This window comes from Cervus elaphus, chromosome 1, assembly GCF_910594005.1.
Source record: "Cervus elaphus chromosome 1, mCerEla1.1, whole genome shotgun sequence".
NCBI classification, from domain to species: domain Eukaryota; kingdom Metazoa; phylum Chordata; class Mammalia; order Artiodactyla; family Cervidae; genus Cervus; species Cervus elaphus.
The window spans coordinates 90,952,973-90,976,810 of record NC_057815.1 but is presented as its reverse complement, the minus strand read 5'-3'; the positions used below and the strand labels follow the sequence as shown (position 1 = coordinate 90,976,810).

Genomic DNA, 23,838 nt, shown 5'->3' with positions numbered 1-23,838 from the left:
GATGCTATAAGGAAAAACATCGCATAGAAACCTGGAATGTTAGGTCCATGGATCAAGGTTAATTGGATGTGGTCAAGCAGGAGACAGCAAGATTGAACATAGACATCTTAGGAATCAATGAACTAAAGGGGACTTGAATTTAATTGAGATGACCATTATATCTACTACTGTGGACAAGAATCCCTTAAAAGAAATGGAATAGCCCTCAGAGTTAGAAAAAAAGAGTAAGAAATGCAGTATTTGGGCAATCTCTAAAACAACAGACTCATCTCAGTTTGCTTCCAAGGCAAACCATTTGACATCAGTGTAGCACAAGTCTATGTCCCAACTCCTCAAGCTGAAGAAGCTGAAGTTGATTGGTTCTGCGAAGACCTACAAAACCTTCTAGGTCTAATACCAAAAAAAGATAGCCTTTTTATCACAGGGGATTGGAATGCAAAAGTAGAAAGTCAGGAGATATTCAGAATAACAGGCAAGTTTGGTCTTGGAGTACAAAATGAAAAAGGGCAAAGGCTAACAGAGTTTGTCAAGAAAACACACTGGCCATAGCAAAAACCCTTTTAAATGACCCAAGAGGTGACTCTACATATGGACATCACCATATGGTCAATATCACAATCAGATTGATTCACTGCAGAACTACACTGCAGCCATGAAGTTAAAAGACAATTGCTACCTGGAGGTAAAGCTATAACATACGTATAGCATATTAAAAAGCAGAGATGTCACTTTGCAGACAAATGTCCCTATGGTCAAAGCTATGGTGTTTCCAGTACTCAAGTACGGATGTGAGTGTTGGATCATAAAGAAGGCTGCATGCCGAAGAATCAATGCTCTTGAACTGTGGTGTTGGAGAAGACTCTTGAGACTCCCTTGGACTGCATGGAGATCAAAGAAATCAATCATACAGGAAATCAACCCTAACTATTAACTGGAAGAACTGATGCTGCAGCTGAAGCTCCAATACTTTGGCAGTCTGATAGAAAGGATCAACTCATTGGAAAAGACCCTGAGGATGGGAAAGATTGAAGGCAAAAGGAGAAAAGAGGCAGCAGAAGATAAGGTGGTTAGATAGCATCACTGGCTCAATGGACATGAATCTGAGAAAATCCAGGAGATAGTGGAGGACAGAGGAGCCTGGCATGCTACTATCCATGAGGTGGCAAAGAGCAGACACAACTTAGTGACCAAACAACAAAAACAACGTGGGCTTTCCTGGTGGCTTGATGGTGAAGACTCTGCCTGACAATGCAGAAGATGCTAGTTTGATCCTGGGTTGCACAGATCCTCTGGTGAAGGAAATGGCAACCCTCTCCAGTATTCTTGCCTGGGAAATCCCATGGACAGAGGAGTCTGGCTGGTGGCACTTTATGGGGTTGCAAAGAGTCTGACATGACTTAGCAACTGAGTATTCACACTTAATCATCCCGATGTACGTAAATCATCACTTTATTGGCATTCTGAACACCTACACTACTCTTCTCTTCATCAGATTCCTCATGGCTTTTTTCACCTCTGTGTTTCTCACTGTGTAAATGATCGGATTTAACATGGGACTGAGGATTGCAGAGAACACAGTCACCCACTTGTCCACAGGGTACGTGGCCACAGGACGTGTGTAGGTGAACACACAAGGCACAAAAAAGAGCACCACTACTGTAAAGTGGGCGCCACATGTAGAGAGGGCTCTGCGCCGTCCTTCAGAGCCATGGGATTTCAGGGAGCTCAGGACGGCTATGTAGGAGATGAGCAGCAGGGGAAAATGAGCAAGCACATACCACCACTGTTAGCTGCCACCACGATTCCAGGTATGTAGGTGTCGCTGCAGGCAAGTTCCAACAGTGAGAAGAAATCACACCTGAAGTGGTCAATGACATTGGGACCACAGAAGGTCAAGTCCGTCAAGAAAAGAATCTGCACTGAGGCGTGCAGGATCCCCCCGATCCAGGCCACCACTACCAGGAGCCGGCAGAGCCCCTGGCGCATGATGGCCGTGTAGTGCAGAGGCTTGCAGATGGCCAGGTAGCGGTCGTAGGCCATGACCGTGAGGATGATGACCTCTCATGCTGCCAGGAAGTGCTCCAGAAAGATCTGAGTCAGGCATCCTCGCCAGGAGATGGTTCTTCTTTGATGAAGTAAGTCCACAATCAATTTAGGGGTGGTAACAGATGTGAAGGAGGCATCTAATAAGGCCAAGTAAGTGAGAAGGAAGTACATGGGAGCAGAAAGTGCGGGGCTGAGGGAGATGGTGATGACAATGAGCAGGTTGGCCAGCACAGTGAAGAGGAAAATGAACAGAAAGACGATGAAGAGTATTTTCTGCACATGTGGATTCTGTATGAGTCCCAGGAGAACAAATTCAGTCACATTGTTGGGATGCCTGAGGACATCCATTCAGTAAGCAACAGCTTCCTGGGATAAAGAATGATACTCACTAATCATGAAAGGCTTGTGATCTGACTTTCTTAGAACAAAATCGTCACTGTGCAACATGCCCTTGGAACTTTTGCCCTGTACTCATTTCAATTCTTTCTTATTTTCACCATGGTATTTTGCATCTCTTCAGACATCTAGCACCTGTCACCTTTAAAACATCAGTAGGGCCGCATTTGATGTGTAATTTGCCAAGAAAACACTGGGCTTCCTACATGAGATTTGGATTCTCCTACTGGTTCCAGCTCCGTTGGACTAAGTCACCTCAGTGCCCCATGCTTCCCAAGCCCTACTCTGTCTGTGAGGTAACAAACAGCAATTTTCAGAGGTATCCTGTAAGCTGAGATGTGCTATACACAGGAAAGAGTTATTCTCTCTTACGTGAGAATTTATATTCCAACCCTCAGGTCAAACTGTAGAAAGAAAAAAATATGGTCAAGAAGTATCTATCAGATGGAGGGAATTTAGTGCGGTGTGTTTAAGTCCTTGGAGAGGCATGCTCCCTTGTACCTACCAGGACACATAAGCTATTCATCACTTACCAGAGTGCCTGAAATGTCTGCAGTGCCTGAAACCTAATGGGTGATGAGTAAGGGCTTGGTATTGATTGGCCATTCTCGAAGGGTAAGCATATGTCTGCTTCCCCAAACCATAAACTCAGCAGGAATGCAAGTGCTCTTGTCCTCCAGCTCTGTTTACCCGTAATCTCTCTACTTTATAAGAAACAGAAACATTTGAAAGGAAGCTACACTCCAGTATTAGTTTCTGACACACTCCCGAGAGTAACCATGAAAGTATTTAATTGCTTCTAAGAAAGTACACATATTGGGTCACTTTTCTTTCAAGATAGTGTGTTTGTTTATTGATTTTTTTTATTCTTCAAAATTCTGCTCCACATACAATTTAGCATAGTCATATTCTATAAATTTATAGCTTTGGAAGACTTGAATTGAAACATAAACTCTTTCATAGATGTTCAACACACAAGGATCTATCAAGCATAGGAAATCCTTATTTTCAAAGCTTTAACAATAAAAATTTAACAAGGAGAACAGGAAAAAATACTCTGCTAGATAAATTAGAGCGATACCTAATACACTATACAAGAAACATATATATCAATACACCAACTATCAAAACATGTATAAAATCCATTACTTACTATTAACTCCTACTACAGATTCCTTCATCAAAGAAATATTTATTGAGCCCTTGCTGTGCACATTAATGTATGTTGCTCACATAAAATCATGAAAAGTGACGTTATTGAATGAACTTAATCCTTGAAATTGTATCATCAAAGCAGCAGCACACCCTCCGTGACCTGCACGACCTCCCCCCCCTCTCTGTTTCTGCTCCGTACATCCTCACGCCTCTCCTCCTGTCTTCCCACAGCAGCCGTCTCCCATCACTCCTGGTTACAGGATGTGTTACTAATGCAATGTGGGGTTATACATTTGCCAAAGAGAAGAGAAATAAATATAATGAAGCATATTCCATACAGCATGTCTTTTCAGAGATAAACAGGTAGAAACAGTATTTTTTCAGTTTTCCAAGATGAAAATTGTGTGCATATGTGGGAACACAACGCAGCAGCTTCACTGAACTTCCTCCTTTGTTAGTGGGATCTCCCAGCAGACCACGGAAGAGACGGTGCAAATAAAGTGAGAATTAGACACGATTCTCAGAAGTGCTTTACAAACAACTATGAAGCAAAATAAGTTACTTTTTAAATTTTTCTTTAGCTCCATAATACTTTTTCTAGGAATAAACCTTAATGTAAAATATTTTAAGGGAAACATCATTATGTACACATATGGTCAACATAATCATTAACAGCTGTGGAAAATTTAGAAAGGGTGTGGAAGAAAAGGATAATGGAGAAAAGGACAATTAAAATATAGTGGATCTTTTTGAATAATATGCAGCTTTTAACAGAGACGCTTTTAAAAATTGTGCAATGTGAAAAAATTATCAGCTATAATATTAAGTGAGGTAAATTTTGGATGCATATTTAAATTGTATAGTTATTCTAACTTATCTCATTGTAGCTAATTGTATTATTAGCTCAACTAATTTAAATACATATCAATAAGAAAAAAAGATTCTAAAATATTTTTACTTCTTTAAATTGCTAGTACTGTAGTCAACTCTACCTTTCTTGATGTTTTGCATGCTTAAGACAGTTTGAAACCTCAGGTAAATTTGGATCAGGAGTGATGATATGATTTGCAACACACATTTATACCTGAGAATATATGATTGTGTGATTTCAAAAAATAATCTCACCAATGAGATTGTCTGACCTAGCGCCATGGCCAGGCCCCAGGCAGCTGTTAGTTCACCAGGAAAGAAGTGAAGTCATGAGGTTAAAAGTGCCGGCTCACTCAGTGTCTCTTGACGGCACCTTTGGATAAGTCTTAAAAGCACTACCATGCATCCTATTTGTGGGTAAAGTCTAAGAAGTTTCTTATGTGTGGCTAATTGGAACTCATGGGTATTTCTCCACCATTAGCGGGTCTTGCTAACAACCAATTATTTCATAAGAACATCAGAGAAATACTTTTATAGCATTTTTTTCAATTTTAAACTTCATCTTTAAGTCTATGTGAAACCAGAGTGAAAAGTGTCACTCAGTCGTGTCCTACTCTTTGTGACCACATGGACTGTAGCCAATCAGACTCCTCTGTCCATGGAGCTCTCCAGGCAACAGTACTAGAGCAGGTTGGCATTTCCTACTCCAGAGCATCTTCCCAACTTAGGGATTGATCCCAGGTCTCCTGCACTTGGGCAGATTCTTTAAATCATAGTCACAAGAGAAAAACATAGGGACAAGTTGACCACTTCTGGACTTGGATATTTGATAGTGAATGAGCTTAAATACAGAGTCTGAGTATTTGGTACTTATAAATTAAATGTTTTGGGGCATTACTATTGGATTTTTAAATATTTATTATAATATTTTATTTTGATGAGATGGTTAAATAGCATGACCTACTCCATGGACATGCATCTGAGCAAACTCCTAGAGACAGTGAAAGATAGGGAAGCCTGGCATGCTGTAGGCAATGGAGTTACAATGAGTCGGGACTCATTGCAGCTTAGCAACTGAACAAAAATTTTATTTTAACTGATCTACCATTCATGATAGGCTGCTCTGTTGGCTCAGCAGTAAAGAATCTGTCTGCCAGTGCAGGAAATGAGTTCAATCCCTGGGTCAGGAAGATCCCCTGGAGAAGGAAATAGCAACCCATTCCAGTATTTTTGCCTAGGAAATCTCATGGACACTGGAGCCTGGAGGGCTAGAGCCCACGGGAGAGCAAAGACTAGGACACGACCTAATGACACTACTAAACAACATCAGCGACCACTCACGGCAGCCGTGATTTCTGAATACTGTGTTCAGCTGTATGTTAAGTGATTGTTACGAACCTCATTATAAATTTAGCACTTCATACCAGATACATTTTACGGTACTTCTGCAAAGTAGTTGTTTTTTGTGTCAATTTTGGAATTAGATTAACATGATAATGATGAAAATAAGTCTATTTTTCAATTATATTCAGAGGTAGTAAAATGCATTTGTCATTTAAATGTAATCTTATAATATCCATATAAGGTATTAAAAGTAGGAAATAATATTCAGAATTTATATAGTAAAACATAAGAAAGGGAATAGGAACACATTTACCATGAAGAAATAAGAAACCAGGCCATTAAAACCTGGGACAGGACTATTATCTTTAAATTATGTTTTATGACTAAAGTATTGTGATATTCATACATTGCTACCAACTGCGAGGCCCATTATAATTATCTAGTAAAAGAGATAAAACTGATATTAAAATTATTTGGTAAAAAAATTCAATTCAATTCAAGAATACTTTTATATAAAGCCAAACTTACTTAAAGATGTTCAAATGTGCTTTAATAAGAAGAAAAATAAATTGTAGATAACTCTAGATTGACTCTAGAGAATGTAGTCACTATGATCAGCATGTATCAATGAAGGAAAACATTTTAAGAAAACTAAAAACACATGACCAAACATAGTCTGACTGGACACAGTAATATTATAGTTCTGCAATAATATCTGTGATAGCAGACAGCTTCAATGAGGATTGTAATCTGTCTGAAGAACTATAAGGGTCGCCATGTGGAACTAGTGGTAAAGAATCTGCCTGATGCAGGAGACTCAAAAGACATGGATTTGATCCCTGGGCTGGGAAGAACCTCTGGAGAAGGAAATGGCAACCTGCTCAAGTATTCTTGCCTGGGAAATCCCATAGACAGAGGAGCCACATGGATTTTGTTGAAGCATCATCATGAAAATGTCTTGGACTATTCTTTAAACTCTGAAATGAAATCAGAATCAGATCAGAGAATCAGTATGTCCTGACAAAATTATCATCCCTAACCTCAAAAACGTCTGAAATCCATACACAACGGCCCATTGAGCATCGTCCACCCTCTGTTTAGACAGAAAGGAAACATTTTTAATTGCTATGATACAAAAGAGGTTCTTATAAAATCTGATATCCTTTGAAATGGCTTAAGGGGCATCAGATTTTAACTTAGAAGGATGCAGATCTGAATACCAGTTCTGTCTCTGAAAGCGGATGGATTACTGAACTTTTTTGAACTTTGTTGTTCATCATTAAAACAGGAATGATCACAATAAAGTTAAATCACAAGAATACCTACCTTACAGAGGTGCTGTTAGTGTCAGGTGAGAGGTATGAGAAAGACTTTCTAGTGATAAACTATGAAAGTGTGAACATTATGATTGGAATAAAATCTTCATATTAGGTCATTTACTCTCTGAAATCGCATTTCTGTTCAATACATTCTAATGGCGTTTCTTTAACCTTTGTCCTTCAGCCCTTGATAATCAATATTCTACTTGCTGTTTCTGAGTTTTGCTTTAAATTCCATGTAAATGGATTTTTATATGAATCCATATAAATGGATTCACACAGTATTGGTCTTTTTATTTCTGCTTATCCTTTTAGCATAATTCCCTTAAAGTCCCATCATGTTGTCACAAATGGCAAAATTCCCTTCTTTTGCATTACTGAATAACATTTTACTTATGTATATAAATATATGATATTTATATTACATTATTATTGTTTTATTTATATGTATATTTAATATGTTAGTTTATATAATATTATTCTTCTACAGCCTTATTTGTATTATGCATATATAACATCTTCTTTATCCACTCATCCAGCAGAGTACATTTTAGTTGTTTCCAGGTGTTGGTTATCGTGAATAATGCTGCAGTGGACATGGATGCGCTGATATCTTCAGATTCCTGACTTCATCACTTCTCGGCCTTTTGGCTAAAATCAAATGCAGATTCCTGACGTCACGCTCTTTGGTTAATACACAAAAGTAGGATTGAAAAATTATACAGTAGTCATGTTGAATTGCTTGAGAAACCTCCATAATGTTTTCTGTAGTGACTGAGCAAAATTATATTCCCATTACAGGAGTGCTCCATTTTCTCTACAACTTAAAAAGAATGCTGACTTCTGTGTATCTCATATAGTCGTCCTAACAGTTGAGAGGTGATACTTCATTTTTGTTATGATTTGAATTTGCCTGTTGATTAGTGATATTGAACACCTTCTCAAATTCCTAGTTGTATAACTTCTTTGGAAAACTATCTGTTCAGTTTCTTCACTCATTTTTATTTATTTATTTATTTTGTTTGTTTGTTTTTTCTTCATTCATTTTTAAATTGAGTTGTTATACTCTTAAACTGCAGAAGATGCACACATATTTTAGATATAAATGCCTTATGAGTATATGATTTGTAAATATTTTCTCCATTCCATAGGCATTCTTTTCAGTTTGCTGTTTCCTCCCATGTGTAGAAGCAGTCTGGTTTAGAACTTGAGATCCTGGACTTCAGGCTGATGTCATGATGGGGTGTAACTTAACTGACCTGCTGGCTTTTGTCTCCTCTGCTTGGTGGCCCTGAGCTGCCCTTTTAGGGTTCTGACCATCTCACTGGACAGACAATATCCATATAGCCCTGTATCTACATGGAGAAGAAAAGAGCCCCAGGAGCACCCCATCTTTTATCCATCTCTACAAAGGCATCATTCATATAAGCCCAGCAATATGCTAATGACCAGAGAGTGACCTTGGTCTGTGCCACTTGGAACAGAAGAATTGCTCAGTCATGTTCTCCCTAAATTAATTATGGCCAGATACAGAGCAGCAAATGGAAAGATACAGCCCTATGTGTGAATATACACAGGTGTGTGTGTGATCATACTAAATACATAAACACATATGCATACACAAACACATCCCTACTGGTAGTCAGATACCAATCCATGTGCTGTCATATAGAGACCCAGGTGTTTTCACGTTTAGACACATACATGAAATTGAATTCAGACATACATATCACTGAATGTATACACACAAGCAGTCACAGAGATTCACATGAGTTTGGAAACAGATATGAATCTATGGTTGGATCCATACTTGTATGTTGTTGGATACCGACCAATAGATGTTTGCAAAGAAATTGGCTTTAAGGTTTGTGCTCTAATACATGCCTACAAAAGACACTAAGTTCTTTCTGACCAGCTCACTGAAAATGTGAATCAAATGTAAATAAGAAAGTCTTCTTTTCAAAATGTAGAGGGAAAAAATCAAGATTTTTAGGCATTCTAATGGTGAAGATTACAAATTTTTATTTTGATGTCGATCCTTCACAATATGTGTCTTATTCGAGATGTGATAACAAAATAATAACATATATCTTTGTCCTCAAAATAAATATGCTGTGTTATAACATGTTAAATGTATATTTTATGGAAAGTTTTCAAAATTTACATAATGAATCTAAAGTTTATAGGGGGAGGGGAAGATCAGGAAGGAGGGAGAGAAAGAAGAGGAGAGACTGCCCCAGAACTGAACTTTCTAGATGATGTAAAATTTGATATATTAAATAGAAAATTTTCAAATTACCTGAAATTAATAATTATATTAAAGGATTATTTCCCCTGTTTGGAGAAAATAGACTAAGATATGTCCCCATTACAAACAAAAATAAATTCTAGGTGGGTTACAAAGTAATACTTGGAAAAGTTATTGGAAAAAAAACAAGATGTTGAAATTTATAAAGTCACTGGAAGGAAACAGAATTTCCCAAAAGCAATGTGATAGAAAAAAATTTTTAAAGTAGAATATTAAATTAATAGCTTAATTTTAAAATATTCATAGCTAGAACATGAGTAACATAATAAAGTATTCTAGCAAATTTCAAAGAGCGAATATTTCAAGGAAACATACATATTTAATGTAGAAAGAGTTAGTCAAAATTTATCAGTAAAAATTCTCACTCCAAAAGATCAAGAATGCAACTAATTGACAAAGTCTATAGAGTGGATTGGGAAGACCCCCTTGAGAAGGGAATGGCAACCCACAACAGTATTCTAGCCATGGACCAAGGAGACTGGTGGGCTACAGTCCATGGTGTTGCAAAGAGTCAGATATGACTGAGTGATTAACACACATATAGAGTGGATATTATGTATCATACATTGTGAGAGAAACAGAGAATGGTGTAAGTTTCCTTGACTTCGGGGAACTTATAGATCAATAAACATAGATAGTTAATAAAGATATTTATCTCATAGCTTGAAATAAATACACAAATATGAAAATTACTTAACATCTCTCTTAACTCATTTGTATTACAATTGCATGACACCATAGACCAGAAGGATTAAATAATAAACATTTTTCACAGGTTTGGTGGCTAGGAAATCCAAGATTAAAGTGCAGACAGACTCCATGTCCAGTGAGTTCCCCGACCTCATTCACAGACAGCCATCTTTTTCTTGTGTCGTCACATGGCAGAAGGGTTGAGAGAATTCTCTAATGTCTCTTCATAACGATTTTATGACCTAGTCATTACACAAAGGGCCCACCTCCAAATACTCCCACATTAAACAGGAGTTAACTTATGCTTTCATAGAGGGACAAAAACTTTAAGTCTATAGCAACATCCAAAAGTGAAGAAATAAATTACATATGTTTGAAAGAATCTTTTGATGAAGGTGAAAGAGGAGAGTGAAAAAGCTGGCTTAAAGCTCAACATTCAAAAAAAAAAAGAAAAATCATGACATTCTGTTCCATCACTCCAAGGCAAATAAATGGGGAAAAAGTGACAGACTTTATTTTCTTGGGCTCCAAAATCACTGCAAACAATGACTGTAGTTGTGAAATTAAAACACACTTGTTCCTTGAAAGAATAACTATGACAAACATAGAAGGAACATTGAAAAGCTGATTTATTACTCTGCTGATAAAGTTCTGTATAATCAAAGCTATGATTTTTATAGTAGTCATGTACAGACGTGAGAGTTGGACCATAAAGAAGGGTGAGCACCAAAGAATTGATGCTTTCAAACTGTAGTGTCACAGAAGACTCCTGAGAGTCCCTTGGACTGCAAGGAGATCCAACCAGTCCATCTGAAAGGAAATCAGTCCTCAATATTCATTGGAAGGACTAAAGCTGAAGCTGAAATCCCCATACTTTGGCCCCCTGATGCAAAAAACTGACTCATTGGAAAAGAACCTGATGCTGGGAAAGATTGAAGGCAGGAGGAGAAGGGATGACAGAGGATGAGATGGTTGGATGGCATCACCGACTCGATGGACATAAATTTGAGCAAGCTCTGGGAGTTAGTGATGGACAGGGAGGCCTGGCGTGCTGAGGTCCATAGAGATGCAAAGAATTGGACACAACTTAGTGACTGAACAATAACAAGAAACCCAAATACTTGATTTTATTTGGTCAATAGCATTGTTTTGTGAAGACTTTGAGATAAAATAAACTCCATGTAAATGGGGTAAAAATCAGGATATGAGGTTGCTTATAGGCTGATTTACTAGTGAAAAGCACACACTGCACATATCATTGCTGCTGCTGCTGCTGAGTCGCTTCAGTCGCGGCCAACTGTGTGACCCCATAGATGGCAGCTCACCAGGCTCCCCCATCCCTGGGATTCTCCAGGCAAGAACACTGGAGTGGGTCGCCCTTTCCTTCTCCAATGCGTGAAAGTGAAGTCACTGAGTCGTGTCCGACTCTTCGTGACCCCATGGACTGCAGCCTACCAGGCTCCTCCATCCATGGGATTTTCCAGGCAAGAGTACTGCAGTGGGGTGCCATTTCCCTCTCCGGCACCGTATCGTTAGGTCCTCGTAAATCTAGGTTGAATAAAGGAGGCAGAATAATAAGCTTCTTTGATCACATGCTTCTGACCATACTCAGTTCAATTCAGTTCAGTCGCTCAGTCGTGTCCGACTCTTTGCGACCCCATGAATCGCAGCACACCAGGCCTCCCTGTCCATCACAAACTCCCGGAGTCCACTCAAACTCCTGTCCATCGAGTTGGTGATGCCATCCAACCATCTCATCCTCTGTCGTCCCCTTCTCCTCCTGCCCCCAATCCCTCCCAGCATCAGGGTCTTTTCCAATGAGTCAACTCTTCGCATGAGGTGGGCAAAGTATTGGAGTACATACTAGAGGCAGATAATATTTTCTTTCAAGCCTGATTCAGAGAAGGATTTTATGGATGCTGTTTCTGTCAAATAAAACAATATACCCTGGCTTCCTTATTACTTAGTAATCTGTGTTTCATTGATAAGAGTGATAAGAATGACATATCTTGTCAGCATCCTTCTTAACAGTGATGTCACCCAAAATACCTGGTGTCCAGTTCCGTAGTGCACATACGAAAGTCATGGATCATAGAATATGATAAATTTACACATGGAAGGCTGAGCCTGAATCTCGAAGGTTATGGAACAACCACACGCAAAAAAGGAAAAGAGAATATTGGGGGAAAAAATCAGCGTTTTTTGTTTCTAGGTATTTTAAACTATCTGGGAAAGTGAATGGCTCATTTTCAAGAAAATGTAACTCCAAACAAAGATGTTAAACTTGAGGAAATAATATGACTACCCAACTGAAAAATAAGTAAGATTTGGTTATTTTTCGGCATAAAACTATTCCTTCAGGTTATTTTTACAAACATAGCATCCTTATTAATACTACAACTCTGAAACATTCCCTAATCTTACCATGCTAAGCAAAAGAGAAATAATATATATAAAGTATCTTTCAGATACTTGTGTGTGGTGGGACAAACCAAAATTTTCTGTCATATATTTAAAAAAAATTTTGTCTGAAATCTGTAATGAGCTCTATTAATTCTGAAAAAGATTGTATTATTTAAGAGAGAAAAATGAGAAAATATTCCCCTGATTAAATAAATTTACAGTATTAGTTTTAGCTTAACTCATCATATAGAACATATAGCTGTAATATCAATAAACATATTTATATCCTAAAAGTATACATATTTTCCACAAGAAATTGTGGAAATCATAAAAATGTATTTCAAACTAAATATATAATTTGAACTAAGATAATATGAAAGCATTATATATATATGTATATATGGTATGACCACTGGACCTATTTAAGTAAAAAATGTTTTTCATCACAACCAAGTTATTCAATCTAAGGAGATATTTACTACAGTTAAAAAAAATCATAAGTGACTTTCTTGGGAAAGAGCATTTATTCAAGAAAAAGAATTGATACATTCCCTTGCTGCCTCATTTTCTTTTTCTGATCCATAGCTTTTTCATGGCATTTTGCATCTCTCCATTTCTCAGTGTATAGATCAGAGGGTTCAACATAGGGGTGACGATGGTGTAAAACACTGCCAAGTATTTATCAATGGGCAAAGTGGAAGGAGGTCTCACATACAGAAAAATACAGGGCACGAAGAAGAGGACCACCACAGTGATGTGGGAGCCACAGGTGGACAAGGCTTTGCGCCTCCCTTCCTGACTGAGATCCTTCAGGGAGCGCAGGATGACCCCATAGGAGATGAGCAAGAGTGTGAAGAGGACCACACATATTACCCCATCATTGGCTAGCACTGTGAGGGCAATAATGTGGGTGTCAGTGCATGCGAGTTTTAACAAGGGGTACATGTCACAGATGAAGTGGTCAATGACATTGGGGCCACAGAAGGGAAGGTTGTAAACAAAGAGAATATGAACAACAGCGTGTACAAACCCACCAACCCAGGGCAACAGCAGCAGCAGAACACACACTCGCTGATTCATGATTGTCAGATAATGCAAGGGCTTGCAGATGGCCACATAGCGGTCATAGGCCATGACCACCAGGAGTAAAATCTCAGCACCACCAAATAAGTGCTCTGTAAACAGTTGGGTCATGCAAGCTCGAAATGAAATGGTTTTCTTCTCATAGAGTAAGTCTACAATCATCTTTGGGGTGACCGTAGTAGAATAAAGAGTATCCATACACGATAAGTAGCCAAGAAAGGAGTACATAGGGGCATCGAGGGCCACGCTGAACACCACAGTCAGGGCAATGAGTAGGTTGCCGACCGCTGTCACAGTGTAGGTGAGCAAGAACACGACTAATAATATTTCCTGACCCTGGACACTCTGAGTGAGCCCCAAGAGGACAAACTCAGTCACATTGTTCCTTTCTTCCATAGGTGCTTCTAAATGTTCTTTCAGAGCTCAGGCAAAATTACCTGCAAATATAATTAGTATTAATATGACTGACTTCTTCACATCTTAAGATAATTTGTTCAATCATTGAACAAATAAGCAATATGGTTTATTATGTTCTGGTATTTTTCAGATATTATAATACAAGGCATATCAAAATGTTGTCCCTAAACTCAGCATTCTTACAGACTAACGGAAAGGCAAGTAATTAGAGATATATGTGGGAAAAGGACTAAATATTAAAGAAATGAATTGCCACAACTAGCTTTCCTTCTGGAAGTTAATTAAATTGTACATAAGCTAATATCTTATATAAAAATAAAAATTGATTGAAGGTTTAATAAAAAGGTAAAGCAAGATTTACTTCATATTTATTTTCCAATTTTTAAAAAAGAAAGTTACTTTCTACACTATAGGAGTGGAAGAATCTTCTTAACCAATCACTAAATCCCAAATGGACATATTTGACAATTTCAAATTATTTAAAGAATTTAGGAAATGCTACCAAAACACAAATAGACAAAGTTAGCTTGAAGAAAGATTTACATGTTAGAGGATATGCACAGAGTCAGTATCTAAAATTGAAAAAGATCTCCAAGCAATTAAATAATAAAAAGTAAAATTATAAAATATATTAAAATATTAACTAACAATTAAAGGAATAATACCCCTGAAAGACCAACAAACATATAATATGATGCTGAAGCTCACCTGTAAACAGAAAATTAGTTCTTGAAGTCACAATTTTCTTACCACAGTATTTGCTTGATTTCTTGAAAATTAAATCAGTCAAGGTCTGCAGGTGCTATCTCATTTTTTCTGTATTTTCTAACAGATTAGCAGGCTGTGTTTAGAGAACTTATAAATTGAAGCTATGATCAGATTTACAAATATCTGCTCATGAAAATATCCTCAAATCATTACTCTTGAAAATAATTTCTAAGTATACTTTATCTTTGAGTAGGATAACTTATTTCAGATTATTAGAATATGAAATTATCCAAAAGGAATACTATAGTCAATCTTCACATACTAAATAATCACAATGGATTCCTAACATGGTTGACTGAGAAAATTACAAAGGAAAACTTCAAAGATTAATTCTCATCCCATCAAGTGCTCTTGCAAAATGTGAAATCTCGTTCAGAATGTTGTCTCTAAACACACTTCCTGGGTCCCCTGCATAAGGAGAGCTCCACTCAGTCCATGTTCTGGGCTCTGGTACCTTCCTTCTTGTCCTTCATGCACTGACGCCTTCTCTGGGAACATGGGAAGCAAGATATAGGCAGCATCACTAGACCTTGAACTGGTTCCTAGTGACCAACTCTCCGTGCTTTCAGGAAAACTGATTCATCTCAGTCATTCATCTCAATTCATTTCAAATTGTTAGGATTTTCAAAATGAATATGAATGCCCTTTTACCTAAGGAACTCTGAATCTTGACTGTGAAAAGAGAATTCAAATTTTCACTGTTGGCAGGATTTATCCTGATAACAAACAAATGTTAAATCAACATTTTAATCAGAGAGAAAGAAAACTCAAATTGTGTAAGAATTTGCAGTTTGTGTTTTATAACAATGGAAGTAAAATTGTGAGATAACCTTTGTGACATTTTGATTCTGAATCACTTATACTGTCCTATCTTCATGCAGTGTTGATGAACTCTGTGTTTCCTGAAGGATGGAGAATAATTTCACGTATATACATTATCATGTTTTGAGTCCATCATTTCAATTTGAGAAGAAAGCTCTCATGAAATTACTGCTACAGGCACCTCAAGTCAGGGCAAAGGACTGTACATACTTCATCTACATTTAAGTTCAGCAGATACAGTGGATAAAGCATTCAATTGGTACATCTCCATGGATGAGTCTCAGCTAATTAAATTCATTGGGACCTTAGTCATAATTTTGCAGGTAGCCTCCTTATCTCCAGAGATGTCACCAGAATAATCAATGTTAGCATGACTTATAGATACCTGTCCTCTGGGGGAAAACCATAGGAAACAGCTTGAAGTCATATCACCAAGATGGAAAAGTTCAGTCTGGGCAGAAATGAAATTTATAATAAATTTCCTATTTAAATCATGTCTTTCAAATAAGCAAATATTTTTTAACTTTAAACTTTATCTTTGAAGATGATACCCAAATTGATTTCCAAATATTATGAATATCAATTTCAGAACAAGTCACTTAACGTTTATTTCAAATGCAGATAAAGGTTGTCACATAATTTCAGACAGGCAAGTTGATAGAATCTGTGCAAGTATCAGAGTGGGGAAAGAGAAAATGTTTGTGGGACTAGTCCATTCATCTCAGAACTCTCATGGGACATTCACCAAAGTAGAAATACCCTAGGCCAGTGGTCTCCAACATTTTTGGCACCAGCCTGGCACCGGGGACCGGTTTCATGGAAGACAATTTTTCCATAGACTGTTGGTGGAAGGTAGGGGAAAGGATGGTTTCTGGGTGACTGAAGTGCATGACATTTGTTGCACTCCTGTGAGCATCTAATGCTACCACTGAGCTGACAGGAGGTGGAGCTCAAGTAGTCATGTCAGTGATGGGGAGCAGCAGTAAGTACAGGTGAATTTTTGCTCACCTGCCTGCCACTCACCTCTTGCTATGAGGCCTGGTTTCTAACAAGCCATGGATTGGGGGTTAAGGGCCTCTACTCTAGGCGATGACACAAGTTGCAATACATTTTTAAGGACTTAAATCATACATTATATATACACATATATATTTGTGTGTGTGTGTGTGTATATATACACACATATATGGCATCCCAGCTATGGCTAGTGGTAAAGAATCCACCCATCAATGCAGGCGATGTAAGAGATCTGAGTTTGATCCTTGTGTCTGGAAGATCTCCTGGAGTGAGAAATGGCAACCAGCTCCAGTATTCTTGCCTGGAAAATTGCATGGGCAGAGGAGCCTGGAAGGCTACAGTTCAGGGTAGCAACAGAGTGGGAAATGGCTGAGCATCTGCACCTACAGTTGCATATATATATATATATATATGCCACCAGGGGGTCCCCATATACATATCACAATAATGTAACTCAACTAGAAATTGAGAACAAAAACATAACATTTTCCAGCTGTTTACAATTAAGCAACAAGAGCCTAAAATTATCAGTGAACATTTTCAAAGAAATATTGTCAACAGAAAGATAATGATACATATGTAAATAATAGCTATATGAAATAAATGTATAAAAAGTGCATCTATCAAAAATACCTATGAAAATTATTTATATAAAAACTTACACATATAAATATATATAAAGAAATATATAATACAATACAATGTAACATGTATAAACAAGTGCTCGGGGCTGGTGCACTGGGATGACCCAGGGGGATGGGATGGGGAGGGAGGTGGGACGGGGGTTCGGGATGGGGAACACATGTAAATCCATGGCTGATTCATGTCAATGTATGGCAAAAACCACTACAATATTGTCAAGTGATTAGCCTCCAACTGATAAAAATAAATGGAAAAAAAATAAAATATAAGGGCCTATTTTAAAGTAAAAAAAAGTTAATCAGATGTAGCTCAAAGAGTGCTTATAGAGAGAATTTTATAGCTTTAAATGCAGATATTAGAAAACAACAAATAAGGGGTAAAATAAGCTTCTGTCTCAAGATGCTAAAAAAGAAAATCTAATATAAACCCAGAGAACATCATAGTATAGAAAGAGCATTGAGAAGACAAACATCATTAAAAGAGTAATTGATATAAAATAAATAATCCATTTAAACCCACTTGTTCTTGATAACCAAATGATGCAGGGGCTTACAGATGGCCATATTATGGTCATAGGCCATAAGCAATAGAAGGGTGATCTCTGGTTCATCAAAAAAAAAAGTTTAAAATACTATGTCATGCAAATTTCAAAGGCTCTGATATATTCCCCAAAGGTCAAGTCTGAATTAAATCTGATTGAAACAAAAGAGGAATAAATTAGGTCTAAAAATGATAAGCTAGTAAAACAAAAAACAATACTTCATTTAATTCAGGGTCTTACTGACAGCTATGGTCATGGCAATGTGCAGGTTGTCCACCACTGTCAAAATATAGAAGAGGCAGGCAAAACTAAAAGGATTTTCTGCCCTTTTGAATTCTATGTGAGGCCCAGAAGATGAAATCAGTTACATTGTCCCTCTAGTCTGCATAGGAGCTGAGTTCACATATTAGAAGCAGTTAAGTTACAAAGCAAGGGAGAAAGGTTTTAAATGGATTATACATTAATCTTTTTATTTTTACATTCAATTAAAACATTGTGTATGGAGTACCAATCTGTGTCCAAAGGGGCACAGACATCGTGATGACCAAGTTTAGAAAGGCCTAGTTCCCTGCCCTCAGTGATATGATACACAAAGAGGCATCAGACCATTCCAGACCAATGGAAGAAGTCTTGTGATAAAAATACGGACAACATGCTAAGGATTACAGCGTAGGAATGTATCTACGAAACTGGAACAAGGGACATCATCCCTCCAAAAGCTGTGTTTCAGTTGCCAATTAAAGGAAATGAGGTTGAACAAACACGGATGACAAGGGAATTCCATGGAAACATGCACGATTATAAAGTCATGAAGGCATAGTTATTGAAACACACTTAAATGAATTTACACGTTAGGTGTGAGTAGATCGAAATATGAATAGAAGGTCACTGCCTTGGATTGTCTCAGAACTCACTGAGAAGCCTCTTTGAGGGTCTTTAGTTTGATGATCCTCATTTCCTGACCTATAAGTACCAATGTTATGTCCCCAGCCCCGACATCTACCCTTATTTTCAATTTTTTCTATTCAGTGTATCCAGTTTTGGATACCTGCAGTTAAATAGCAATTTAGTACATATACTACAGAATTTAACATCGCCCACATTATAAAAGGTGCACCCAGTCTTGTTAAATGGTATCCACTCAGCGTCATTGCTCAGATGATAAATCTCAGTGTCCTTTACTGCCTTATTGACCTCTGCTCACTTATTCATAGCTTTAGTAAATCCCATTGTCCTTAGTTTGAAAATCCATCACAAATTCAATCATTTTCTACCACATATCAACCTGTTTCTTTTTTGGCCACTGCAAAAGCCTCCAGTCAAGTATGTCCTCTTCTAATCTGGCCTCTGCCAGCTTGTTATCCTGAAGCAATTCAAGTTATTCTTTCTCAGTCTTGTCCTATTGTATCCCTTCACTGCTCAAACCTCCCACAGTGAATTCCAACCATGTACCCAATTTAATGTGTCACTTTTTCTATTTACTGTAACAAAAATGGGAATCTCTATTTTTTATTTGAATAATCTGAGGCTTAAAGCATCCTATTAATTTTCAGAAGATTAAATATTTTAAGTGATAAAATAAGAACTGGAATCAAAGTTTATTTCAAAATAATTTAATTTCTTACATAATAAAGTTACAAAATTTTGAAATCTGATTCCCAATATCAGTTGATTTTGTCAACTTTAGGAGGCTTGCTGTGATGTGATTTGGCAGAATTCATCTTTAATCTAGGATGACAAGAAAATGTGACAGACCATTATTACTTGAAGAAATATTTTATTTCATTTAGTGGTCTCTCTCTTTTCTCCCAGGAGTCTTCTGATTCTTCAGACAGCTGTTCTTTTTACACTGTCAATTATTTAAACAAAATTCAAAGTGCCCACAAAGAAACAAATGTTTATCATGTTAGGATAATTTATGAAAAAAAATCCCTGTGAATCCTATGTTTCCCTAGGAAGACAGCAAATAGCCATTTCCCAGGGAAACATATGTTAAGCAATTACTTTTCCAAGTAACTCCAAAGTAGAAAACGCCCCACTCAACAACTTAGTCCTCATCTTGTCATGTTGGTGTGGCCAGACTAGATGACTTGAGATTTTGGGAGACATTCTCGCTCTTTTTTTTCCTTTTTTTCCTTTCTTTTGCACATTTCTTTAAGCCTAATGAGGGACTTCTCAAAAATGTATATCATTTCTTAAAAGAATATGCCTTTTTTTCCCAAATAGAACTGAAGATTACTTTGCATTTTATCTATCCTATCCGCACCGAAACTCCATTACTATGGCCACCTGATGCAGAGAACTGACTCATTTTAAAAGACCCTGATGCTGGGAAAGACTGAAGGCAGGAGGAGAAGGGGACTACAGAGGATGAGATGGTTGGATGGCATCACTGACTCAATGGACATGGGTTTGAGTAAACTCCGAGGGTTGGTGATGGACAGGGAGGCCTGGCGAGCTGCAGTCCATGGGGTCGCAAGGAATTGGACATGACTGAGTGACTCAACTAAACTGATCTACACAGATCATTAAATCTTAGAACTGGACTGTGTCCAAGACTGATTCTTGACTCAATTCAATTCACTGGAATTTTCCAGTAAATTTTTAAAGTATGTAAAAAACCACTAGTAAACCACATCACCTTTTAGGGTCAGAAAGATGTGACAGTGATAGTAAAACAAAATGGTTTATAATTACTTTCAGACTCCTGCCAGTTAAGAACAAATCAGCAGCCCAGCTGATTTGCTTCAGCAAAGCAATTTGTCATGTATTTTTCTCCTTGCCATAGGAAGTTTTTCTTTCTTTTTATTAATATTTTAGTACTCAATCTATTCTTCCTTGATGTTTGGTCAATATATGAAATGCATAATCAACTCAGATATAACAAATATTTATCCAATCATTAAATTGTACTTAGACTATCTATTTGACTACACAAACTATGCTATGGCTGAGGACACAGCAAATAATAAAATGGAAAGTGTATAAAAGTTTCTTCTTGTGTGGATGTTATATTCTTATAATAGATTTCACAACAAGGAAGGAGACAATAAGTAGTAAAGTAGGTGTAGTCTTTCAGTGTTTCAAGACCACAAATAGAGGACTGTACCAGATATTAGAGGGAAAATTCTACTATCAATAATATAATCAGAGATGACCTTTCCTGAAAGGTGTGTTTAAGGTAAGATCCAAAGAAGTGGATGTGGCTACCCTCAGAAGCACTGCTTCTTAAGTAAAATTAAGTAAAAATCAATTTCAGAGATGAGCTTGTCTATATGTAGAAAACACTAAATATTTGGCAGAAATTATTATTGTAATGCTGTTGTAAAAGAGTGATCAGAAAGTACATTCTTGTCTTGTTTCTGACCTTTATGGAAAAGCTTTCAATCTTCCAATGTTGAGTATAATGTGAACTGTAGTTGTAATATTTATGGCCTTAATTGTGTTGATGTAATTTCCTTCAATACCTGACTTCTTTAGTTTTTTAAAATTATTCTTATTATGAAGGGATGTAGAATTTCCACACTATCAATGAACAACACAAAGAAGAAATTAAGAAACCAATTCCACTGACAACAGCATTAATAAGAATAAAATATTTGGATAAATTTAAGCAAGGAGGCAGAGCACTTAAGCAAGGAAAACTCCAAAATATTGCCAAAAGATACTAGAGAAGACACATATAAATGGAAATACATTCATAAGCTAGAATTTTTAATATTACTAAGACAAAATTAAAAGATACTTGCTTCTTGGAAGAAAAGCTAGGACAAACCTAGACAGCGTATTAAAAAATTGAGACATCACTTTGCCAACAAAGATCTATATGGTCAATGTGAGGCGAGAGTAGGCCTTCCTACTTGGTAAGATTATCAGGCCACCTGGATACAACCAATTAGCTTTCGCTTAACACTGACCGCTGTTTGCCAATTAGGACCAATTAGCTTTCACTTAATAGTGACTGCTGTTTGCCAATTAGGAAATTAGGAACGGGGCAGAAACCCCCAGGAAAGCCCCGCGCGCGCGGAAGTTTTGACCAATGAAATTGCTTTGCAAACGTGTAACCAATCCGCTTCTCACCCTATAAATTTGTGTAACAGCTTGGGCTCGGGGCTCTCTGACCCTCACCACTGCGTTGGTTGCAACAGAGAGTCCTGGCTCGAGTCAGTAATAAACTTCCCTTTCTGCGAGATGCATTGTCTTGGAGGCCTTCTCTATTCCCGCTCGGGGATTCGGACATCAGGCATAACATTTGGGGGCTTGTCCGGGATCCCTTTACTGGGGGAAGAGAACACTTCCAGGACAGAGGGGAAGGATAGATAATAGCACCAGTGCTCAGGAAAACTTAGGGGGCCCGAAAACCCAGCGCTGTGTTGTCAGCTGTCCGTGTGTTTGTCTTTGGCTCTCCGTGTTTGTGTGTGTGCCGGCGTTGTCTCAGGCAGGACAGGAGAAGTCCAGTGTAAATCCAGGGCCCTGCTGTGAAGCAGGAAGGTGTCTGGAGCAGGAAGTCCAGTGTAAATCCGGGGCCCTGCTGTGAAGCAGGAAGGTGTCTGGAGCAGGAAGTCCAGTGTAAATCTGGGGCCCTGCTGTGAAGCAGGAAGGTATCTGGCACAGGAGAAAGCTTTCTATCTGGTGAGAAAACTCAGGGGGCCTGAAAACCCAGCGCTGTGTTGTCGGCTGACGTTTGTCTGTCCGTATGTTTGTCTTCTGCTCTCCGTGTTTGTCAGTGTTTGTGTGTGTGCTGGCATTGTCTCTGGTCTCGTTCCTACTCTTTTCAGGAGTTTCAGTGAACAGGCGAATGGTTGTGGGGGCAAATGATGAGTCCCAGCCAGGGCTACACTCTGGCGGACTCTGAAGGCCCTACAATAAGTGAGCCTCCACTCACAACCCCACCTGGGACGATTGTCAGCAGCTGTTGCAGGTGCTCTTAATGGGAGCGAATTCTGGCAGAAGCGCGGAAACAGGTCTTAGGGGCCGACGGGAGGCCAACCGCCTAGCCTCATCTCGTGGACAAGGGATTTCCTCTGTTGCGGCCTAACTGGGATTTTGAGCTAGCAGAAGGTAGGGAGCGTCTCCGAGTGTACCGCCAGACTCTGATGACTGGCCTGCGGGCCGCAGCAAGAAAGCCAAGAAATTTGGCAAAGGTAAATTTAGTAAGGCAAGAGCCCACTGAGAGCCCGGCAGCCTTCCTAGAGAGGCTAATGGAAGCTTTCAGGCAATATACACCTGTGGACTCCCAGGCTGAGGAGTCACGCACTGCAGTTCTGTTAGCATTTGTAAATCAGGCAGCCCCAGATATTAGGAAGAAATTACAAAAGATAGAGGGATTGGGAGAACAGATGATACAGGATTTACTGAAAGCAGCTGAAAAGGTATTTAATAATAGGGAGACCCCAGAAGAAAGGGAAGAACGAATTCGACGGGAGGAAAGGGAATTAGCTGAGAAGATCAGGAAGGAAGATAGAGAATATAGAACGAGGGAAAACTGGAAGAACCAGAGGGAGCTAGCCCAGATTCTTTTTGTGGGGATAAAAGCCAGAACAGAATTGAGGGAACCTCGAGACCCCTGGACGAGAGAAAAACAGAAACCAAAAAGGCAGGCCCTAAAGAAAGATCAGTGCGCCTACTGCAGAGAACAGGGGCACTGGAAAAACGAGTGCCCTAAGAGGGACCTGAGGAGAGGTACGACCCAGAGACAGAGAATCTCCCCTGGAACTCGAGTTCTATATGCAGGGGAAGACAGTGACTAGGGGAGTCAACTCGGCACCCCTCCCCGAGTCCTGGGTCCATGTTGGATAATTGCAGTCATGAGGAACTGGAAAATTCTGCTGACCAGAGCCCAAGACCCCTCGCCAGGTGAGAGAGTTTCCGGGGACTGTTGGATATTGCAGACTGTGGATCATGGGGTTTGCTGAGAAGGCCTGGCCCTTGTATGAGGGAAGTAAAGAGACCCCAAACTGGACTTGGACCGAGCTTTCCAGACACTCAGACGGGCCCTACTAGAAGCCCCAGCCCTT

The 23,838-nt window shown here is 38.5% G+C and overlaps 1 protein-coding gene and 1 pseudogene across 1 annotated transcript; both read right to left on the bottom strand.

Annotated features, from left to right (window-relative positions):
* Positions 1–1,468: 1,468 nt before the first annotated feature.
* On the bottom strand, positions 1,469–2,394 carry LOC122709187 (annotated as a pseudogene).
* Positions 2,395–13,092: 10,698 nt separating this feature from the next.
* Positions 13,093–14,070, bottom strand: LOC122709109 (olfactory receptor 4A15-like). Its single transcript, XM_043926273.1, has one exon. It carries the CDS (start codon positions 14,008–14,010, stop codon positions 13,093–13,095), a length of 918 nt encoding a protein of 305 aa, XP_043782208.1. The 5' UTR covers positions 14,011–14,070.
* Positions 14,071–23,838: the final 9,768 nt, after the last annotated feature.

What these genes read in the sequence shown, in the direction of transcription:
- LOC122709109 (XM_043926273.1), bottom strand. Translation starts at nt 14,010, where the DNA reads ATGGAAGAAAGGAACAATGTGACTGAGTTTGTCCTCTTGGGGCTCACT.